At 49.2% G+C, this 8,128-nt stretch overlaps 2 protein-coding genes across 6 annotated transcripts; both read left to right on the top strand.

Annotated features, from left to right (window-relative positions):
- Positions 1-292: 292 nt before the first annotated feature.
- On the top strand, positions 293-4,670 carry LOC120689953 (AP2-like ethylene-responsive transcription factor CRL5). 5 transcript variants are annotated; one of them, XM_039972417.1, is made up of 10 exons: positions 293-1,026; positions 1,204-1,777; positions 1,896-1,981; positions 2,173-2,181; positions 2,345-2,433; positions 2,535-2,608; positions 2,724-2,774; positions 2,868-2,956; positions 3,554-4,199; positions 4,276-4,670. In XM_039972417.1, exons 1-9 carry the CDS (start codon positions 672-674, stop codon positions 4,195-4,197), a joined length of 1,971 nt encoding a protein of 656 aa, XP_039828351.1. In that variant the 5' UTR covers positions 293-671; the 3' UTR covers positions 4,198-4,199; positions 4,276-4,670. The 5 variants fall into 5 exon arrangements, with proteins under 5 accessions (XP_039828351.1, XP_039828350.1, XP_039828352.1 ...); XM_039972416.1 differs by having other exon boundaries at positions 294-1,026; positions 3,554-4,670; XM_039972418.1 differs by having other exon boundaries at positions 300-1,026; positions 1,899-1,981; positions 3,554-4,670.
- Positions 4,671-5,186: 516 nt separating this feature from the next.
- LOC120689952 lies at positions 5,187-7,053 on the top strand. Its single transcript, XM_039972415.1, has 5 exons — positions 5,187-5,386; positions 5,718-5,971; positions 6,058-6,102; positions 6,183-6,278; positions 6,392-7,053. Exons 2-5 carry the CDS (start codon positions 5,948-5,950, stop codon positions 6,812-6,814), a joined length of 588 nt encoding a protein of 195 aa, XP_039828349.1. The 5' UTR covers positions 5,187-5,386; positions 5,718-5,947; the 3' UTR covers positions 6,815-7,053.
- The last annotated feature ends 1,075 nt before the right edge of the window (positions 7,054-8,128 follow it).

The raw sequence follows: 8,128 nt of genomic DNA, 5'->3' as shown, positions 1-8,128 counted from the left end.
CAACTATGAGTACTAGAAATTGGAGGAAAAAGTAACACGAGTCAAATTCGAGTCAGATTCCGAGATATGATAGCAGCCATAGAGAATAATGATGGTTATATAGATGTATGTATGCATAAAGTTTAAGATTAAAGGTAGGAGACTAAAAATCTAGCTAGCTGTGCCATTTGCGCGGGACATCTTGCTAATGTTACATTATAAAAACGTTTGTATACTATATTTACTGATAATGAAACACTCATTAAAAATAGCCTTGGACGACACGTGGCGCCTCCAAAATCAAACGAACCCAGATCCCCCAGCTCTTCCGACCAATATTTTCTTGCGTGTGGGTCAAATGCGATAGCAAACTCATTCCTTTTGCACGCTTTAAAGCTAGCCCCACACACATTCTCCGCTCCTCATCGCTCATCGGTCACTCTTCTTCCTCCGTCCCCGCCCACATGCCACCAGAGCTTAGCTCAGCTTAGCTTAAAATCTCACCCCCTCCACGGAGGCGCACACACACAAACCGAAGCCCTCCCACCCCCCTCCAAACGCGCGCGCGCAGGCTGTGCTAGCCATGGAGAGTGGCGGCATCATTGCGGCATGTACTCCCCAATGATTGATCTCTCATCGTCTCTTCTTCCAACCACCTCCTCCCTCCCTGCTGCCCGCCTTGTCTCCCCAAAATGACCAGCAACAGCAGCCAGAACCTCAGCAGCTGCAGCACCGGCGGGAGCGACGCGGCGGTCGGCGGCGGCAGCTGGCTGGGCTTCTCGCTGTCGCCTCACATGGCGGCCACCATGAACGGCTCCAATGCCGTGCAGGTGCAGCAACACAACGGAGGACTCTTCTACCCTCCCGTCGCCAGCTCCTCCCCCGCGGGCTTCTGCTACGCGCTCGGCGGCGGCCAGGATGGTGTCGCCGCGGCGGGCGCCAATGGTGGCGGGGGGTTCTACCCTGGGATCTCCTCCATGCCGCTCAAGTCCGACGGGTCCCTCTGCATCATGGAGGCCCTCCATAGAAGCGAGCAAGAGCATCAAGGTAAGCTAGTTACCATTAATGGCATTGTTTCCAAGTTATAAGGGAGTGAGATTTTTTTTAGAGTACTAGCTCGATCGTACTTGCTACAGTTGTGTTCTTGGTTGATTGGTTTGTTTCTATTCTAGCTGCGCATGTTTCTTGAATGGTTTTGAGACCTGCTTTCTCGTGATCTATCAGGTGTGGTGGTGTCGTCGGCATCGCCGAAGCTGGAGGATTTTTTGGGCGCGGGACCCGCGATGGCACTGAGCTTGGACAACTCCAGCTTCTACTATGCTGGCGGCCACGGGCACGGCCACCACGGGCACGGCCAGGACCAAGGCCCCTACTTCCAGCCGCAGCACTGCGCGGTGATCCCCGGGTCGGGCGCGCACGGGCACGACGCGTACGGCGGGCACGCGCAGCTAGTGGACGAGCAGTCCGCCGCGGCGATGGCGGCGAGCTGGTTCTCCGCACGCGGCGGGGGCGGCTACGACGTCAACGGCTCGGGCGCCATCCTGCCGGTGCAGGGCCACCCGCACTCGCTCGCCCTGTCCATGAGCTCCGGCACCGGGTCCCAGTCCAGCTGCGTCACCATGCAAGTCGGCGCCCACCCGCACCCCCACGCCGACGCCGACGCCGTCACCGAGTACATCGCCATGGACGGGAGCAAGAAGCGCGGCGGCGCCGGCGCGTTGCAGAAGCAGCCCACCGTCCACCGCAAGTCCATCGACACCTTCGGCCAGCGCACGTCCCAGTACCGCGGCGTCACCAGGTATGCCCGCCCATACCCCCGACCGTCCGTACGCCGTCGCCGTCGCTATCGCACCCGGCCGGCAGGCGCCCCGCCCCCCGCACGAGTCGCTCACTAGCCGCGTTCCACCGTGCAAAAGCAGGCATAGGTGGACGGGGAGGTATGAGGCGCACCTCTGGGACAACAGCTGCAAGAAGGAAGGCCAGACCCGGAAAGGCCGGCAAGGTACGCGCCCCCCACCACTGCCGCCATGGCAGCCTACGCCGTTGATTCATCTCCCCCCAGTCCGTCCCCTACTGCTAAATCTCTGAAGCTAGAGCTTAATGAACTGAACTGCACCTCCATGTGTCTCTCTTAACCTTCGCTTCACCCCCTGGGGATCGATCAACCCCTTCGACGTGCTGCTGCCCCTGCAGTTTATCTCGGTAAGTCCGTGTACTTTTCATCCTTAATCGCCCTGATGGCTAGCTAGGATCAGTAATCGCGCGTAGCTAGACTACAGAGAGTAGGCACATGGTTCAGGTGTTGCTGGGATTTAAGAGGTCTCAGGTTTTGTCTCCTTGCGTTTTCTTTCCGGTTGGCTGGTAGGCGGGTATGACATGGAGGAGAAGGCCGCGAGGGCGTATGACCTGGCGGCGCTCAAGTACTGGGGGACGTCCACGCACATCAACTTCCCGGTGATTTGCCTGAACACAGCGATCCCTGAGATGTGTTTGTGATTGTGTGATGCCACTACGTGCTGATGTTCTTGCCGTTTCCACCGTTGAAACGGACGCAGATCGAGGACTACAGGGAGGAGCTGGAGGAGATGAAGAACATGACCAGGCAGGAGTACGTGGCTCACCTCAGAAGGTAACCGACCTCGCCTGAATCCTCTTCCGATGCTTGGGATCTCTGGCTATCGAGATGTGCTGCAAACGCAGATGTGTCTGTACGCTCACATCGATCTCCTCTCCATTTGCTGCAGGAAAAGCAGTGGGTTCTCGCGCGGCGCTTCGATTTACCGAGGAGTGACCAGGTTTGTGCTGCACACTTCTGTTAGATCAGTGTGAGATCCACGAGCAAGAAATTTGCTGCTTGTAAGAAGTTTGGGAACTGAAACGGATGCTAGTATCTGCCGCAGGCATCACCAGCACGGGCGGTGGCAGGCGCGCATCGGCCGCGTCTCCGGCAACAAGGACCTCTACCTGGGAACATTCAGTACGTGTTCTTCCCTCGTGGTGACCCTTCTTCACATCCCCATGCTTCCAAGTCGTTACAGAGTCCTTATCATGATCGGCAATGGGGCCTGCTTCTCGCTGCCGGTGGTAGCCGTTGGCTTGCCCCCAGAGGCTGTCACGGTTTAAGGACGCAGGGTGTCCAGTCACAATGCTCGGAGCCCGAGCGGGGGCTCAATGATGCCATGCCATGCCGCTGCTCTGCGACGCCCCTGGCCCCCGCTCCTCCCCAAAGAATGTTTGCTCATCCTCTGCTGCCGGCCGCGTGCTTTTTCCCCTCGGCTCGGCTCGCGCGTGCGTCGCCTCGCCGGCCCCAGCCCTCGCGTATGCATGCGCTCGCCCCGGCCTCCTTTTCCTAAGGCTGGCGTCGAGCGCAGTCGGGGTCGGGGCCGGATGGGATTGGATTCCAGCGGCCGCGCTCGCACGCTCTCGATCGCGTCGCTTTCGCGCTTTGCCTGTTTGACCGGCCGCCGCCTGCTGAAAGCGCATTTCGACGGCCGCGCGGATGCATGCCTGTCAGTACTCAGTTATGGTTAAGCGGCTGCTAATGGTGAGAGGCGTCTGTGTGTGCGTGGTGCAGGCACGCAGGAGGAGGCGGCGGAGGCGTACGACGTGGCGGCGATCAAGTTCCGGGGCCTCAACGCGGTGACCAACTTCGACATCACGCGCTACGACGTGGACAAGATCTTGGAGAGCAGCACGCTGCTCCCGGGCGAGCAGGTGCGGCGCCGGAAGGACGGCGAGGGCGACGGCGGCGCGGTCGGCGAGAGCGACGCCGTCGCCAGCGCCGCGGCGGCGCTGGTGCAGGCCGGCAACGGCGCCGCCGCCGACACCTGGAGGATCCAGGCGGCGCCGGCCGTGGCGCGGGCCGACGGGCTGCACGGGCAATTGCAGCAGCACCAGGGCCTCCTGTCGAGCGAGGCGTTCTCGCTGCTGCACGACATCGTGTCCGTGGACGCGGCTGGCCAGGGCGGCTGCGGTGGCGGCGCCAGCGCGCACATGTCGAACGAGTCGTCGCTGGCCCCTAGCGTCAGCAACTCCCGGGAGCAGAGCCCGGATCGGGGCGGCGGCGGCGGGCTCGCCATGCTCTTCTCCAAGCCCGCGGCGTCCAAGCTGGCCTGCCCGCTGCCGCTGGGCTCCTGGGTCTCCCCCTCGCCGGTGTCCGCGAGGCCCGGCGTGTCCATCGCGCACCTGCCCATGTTCGCCGCGTGGACCGACGCCTGAACATCCTCCACAGCACATCCATGGCGGTAGATGGGGGTTCCAAGTGGACACTCAAAAGACTCTTTTGTTCGCCTGAACATCCTCCACAGCACATCCATGGCGGTAGATGGGGGTTCCAAGTGGACACTCAAAAGACTCTTTTGTTCGCGTTGTTCAATTAGGGCGTGCGTGCGTGCGTGCTTACTGTTAGCAGCAGCTGGGTAAGGGTTAGTGCTTAGTAGTAGCAACAGTAACCGTGGTCTAATCTGCAGGCGGAGCCATGCTCGGATTTTGCCTGGCCTCTTGTGATTCCTCTCCTCCATTTGGGTTGCGAGGGGAGGTTTCTTTTTGTAATGTCGAGGCCGGCGACAGCATCAGCGATCCGGCATGGATCTCCTCCTCCCATAGCCAACGCTAATTTGGAGTTGGATGATGGTTTAGTGTTGATCTCCTAACTTCAACATGGAAAAAAAAATGCCTAGTGCGTCACTTGAGTGATTCTGTTTCCTCCGTCACTCGATTTTGACAGCCGTTCGATTTGAATTCTCGTCGATCTCCTCCCTCCGTTCTTTAGGCGCTCTCCTGTCTTTGTGGCCCCCCAACACCGTCGCTGTTCCTTGTTTTTATGGACCCAAGTTGTCAGATCGTATTGGATTTTTTATTCATAACCGCGCCATTTTTTTTCCGGCTGGACAGGTTATTACCTAGCCCCTCTTTTTTTATTCTTTTTTAGTCATTTTAAGTTACTCATGCCATATGATTTTAGTTAATCTTATTTTTTTTTTATTTTTTATCAGGTCATTTGTTCTCCTCCTGTCTCTGGTGATACTACTATTCATGATTTGAAAAGACCAGTTCCTTTACCCACCCCCAATTTGTCTCGTCCAAATATCAACAGTCAGAAGGTGAATGTAAATTTCTTTTCTCTTGTCTTGGTACTCCATTATTTATTAGGGATATTAAAAAACTTACTATGTTTGCACATTTTCTTTTTCCAGCTTGATGCTCCCTGTGTTGCTAGAGTTATGGAGGAGATGACTTTTCTAGTTAGTTAATTTTGATTTAGTTATATTTTTTTGGTCAGTAGTTATTTTTAGCATTCAGTTAATTTTCCATCCCATCTTTTTGCGTTTTAGATTCATCCACCCCCTGTCTGTTCACAAAACGACCCCATGATTCGTCCCTCCACCATCTGGCTATCCCCCTACTCGTAAGTTTCTTTTTCTTTTATTTTTTGTTTTTCTACCATAGTGTTATCCTTTTTTTCCCAAATGCCTGTATCACCTTTTTATCTGTATGTACATGCAACTTTATCTGTATATATAGTTAACTTTTTTATCTGTATATAGACTTTGTTTGTATATACAATCAGCTTTATTTGTTCTATAGTTTTTCAGCTATATGTTCATGTTAGCTTTTTCATCCCTTCGTCGCTAGGATATTAGAAGCTTCTTTTTTTCATATATTTTTTATAATACACCCCTATAGCTGCCTTTCTTGCCCCCCATTCATCTGATGTTTTGACTTTTATATAATTGTAGATCCTCTATATCGTTCTATAAGCCAAAAACATGATTCTACAACACCTCTTCAGCCAATACAGTCTGCCCCAACAAAATCTCTTGTTGATCCATCAAATTCTGATCGTCCTAAACGTTTGAAGAAATCAGATAATTCTGAAGTTGATGGGGATTCTCCCGGTGATGTTATCTTAATTGATATTGAAAACAGATATGTCCCTGATTCAATTTCGCCCTCCCCAGTTCCTGGAATGCGTAGATTTTCATTTCACCGGGTATGAGCTTTTTTTTAATTGTAATTATTTGTTTTTTTTTCAATCTTTCCCTAATTTCCTTTGTATTGTTTTACTCGTTTATGTAGAAATCATCTGGAAAAGAGAATATCCCTCCTGCTTCTCCCCATAGAGTATGCCATTTTTCTTTTCTCCTTCTTCAATTGGTATTTTAAATTTTGTTTTACCTATCTTTTTTTTAACCATCTGCCAGACTCCTATTGTGATGCAAACATTGGATTCCACTCCTCATTCATCACCAAGGTCAAAGTTCAGTGGCTTCAAAGAAAATAAAGAATCATCTCCTAAAGTATGTTCTTTTTTTTTGTTCTCCCCATTAATGTTCCTGTATTGACATTCTAATAACTGTTGTTCATATTTTGGCTCTCAATAATGTATGTTCTTTTTTTATGATTGTTTCAGGTCTGCCCAGATATCGAGATTATCGATGAGACAACTTTATCTGACACTGTCATTCGAATGACTAAAAGATCTGATGAGATTTATAATTCCAATCTTCAGAAATCTGGAAACAATGCAAATATATCTTCAGGTGCTGGTTGTTCTGGCCATCATTTCAATCATCAGTTCTCTTTACTCTCTCAGCAACACAGGAAATCTAATTTAATAACTGGTGGCAAATTGCCTATTCATGGTCCGAGGAGGTTTTCAAAACCAGCCCCCATTTCAAACAGTGGCTTTGTTCCTGCTTCTAACGTTTTTGCTATTTCTAAGTCTGAGGATGAGAATTATAACATCATTTGTAAATTGGCTTCATCTCAGTACCAATGGTTTGTATTCCATTTATATCTTCATTTGTTCAGTTTTTTTTCTTGTTGCTCCTAATGAAGCCTGCAGGCCTTCTTTGGTTAAGTCTTTTTCCATGATTTTTGTTTTCAAATTCTTTTTTCAGTGAGAATGCTGTTAATATCTTTGGAGTTCGATGCACGTTCTGGTCTCTTGGCGATTCATTGAAGCCTGGTGGTTTCGTCGAGTCTTTTGTTGTTTTTGCTTTTTGCTTCAGTCTATTCCAAAAGCCCAATGGCCATCCTGACAGTTCAAAGAGGCATTATTTCTTCCCAAACATTGCTGTAAGTTCTCAAACAATTTTTTAAAGCCCTTTTTTGAGTTTGTTATTGAATTACTTCCTTTTCATTCATTATTAATTTTTAAATTTTGATATGTTAGGATAATCTGTTGAAGGACTATGTGAAGCAGATCAACAGATTTTGTCTCGTGCTTTTACTAAATCTTCCAAAGCCAGACCTCTTAATCATTCTAATATAGTTAGTATTTTTATTACTTTTAACTAATTTTTAAAATTTATATACCTGTTCATTTTTATTTTGTTTCATTTAATTGTCTTCAATTTGTTCTACTTCAGTTGTTCTTTCCAACTTGCTTCGAAGACCATTGGTTTGTATTCATAGTCGATCTAAAGGACAGAAAGTATGTCATCCTTGACTCTTTGCATAAGAAAAATGATGATTTTCAAGTTTTTATTCGTGAAAGATTGGTTAGTATTCTTGTTTTTCCTATTATATTTTTTATCCCCTCCCACATCATCTATGAATTTTCGCATTTATCTTGTAATGACAATTTCTTTCTTCAATATTTTTTTATACAGAGATCATCTTTTCAGCATCACTGGGAGAAGTACATGCAGGCGGACATGGGTTTCAATGATTTTGATTTTGTATACCCTGCCGTCCCCCGAACAACCTCTTGATAACAAGTTAGTATATAGTATTTCTAATTATTTTTTGTGTATTTTGAGTGTATTTTATGAGGTTTTGTTCAATGTTTTTCATATTGCTCTCTATTTGTGCACTGCAGCACCGATTCCGGGATATATGCAATGATGTTCATTGAACACTGGACCTCTCGAATATCTGCTCTGCGTTGTACATTCAGTCAGAAGGACATTCCAAATATAAGGATCAAGATTGCCAATGATTTGGTTTTCCAACCAAAAAATTCTGGAATGAAGCATCGTGTCACTGATTTCAGAAAGGTTATATTTTTCTCTACCTCTATCTTTCATCCTCTTCCCGTCTTTTCCATTTTTTTATACTTCCTGTTTTTAATTTTGCTTGTAATGCTATTTTTTTGCAGGATCATTAAAATGACAGCATTGTTCCTAGATAAATAATACCATGT

Source organism: Panicum virgatum, chromosome 9N, assembly GCF_016808335.1.
Source record: "Panicum virgatum strain AP13 chromosome 9N, P.virgatum_v5, whole genome shotgun sequence".
Lineage (NCBI taxonomy): Eukaryota > Viridiplantae > Streptophyta > Magnoliopsida > Poales > Poaceae > Panicum > Panicum virgatum.
The sequence above is the reverse complement of the archived record's forward strand: the minus strand, read 5'-3'. Positions and strand labels throughout refer to the sequence as shown.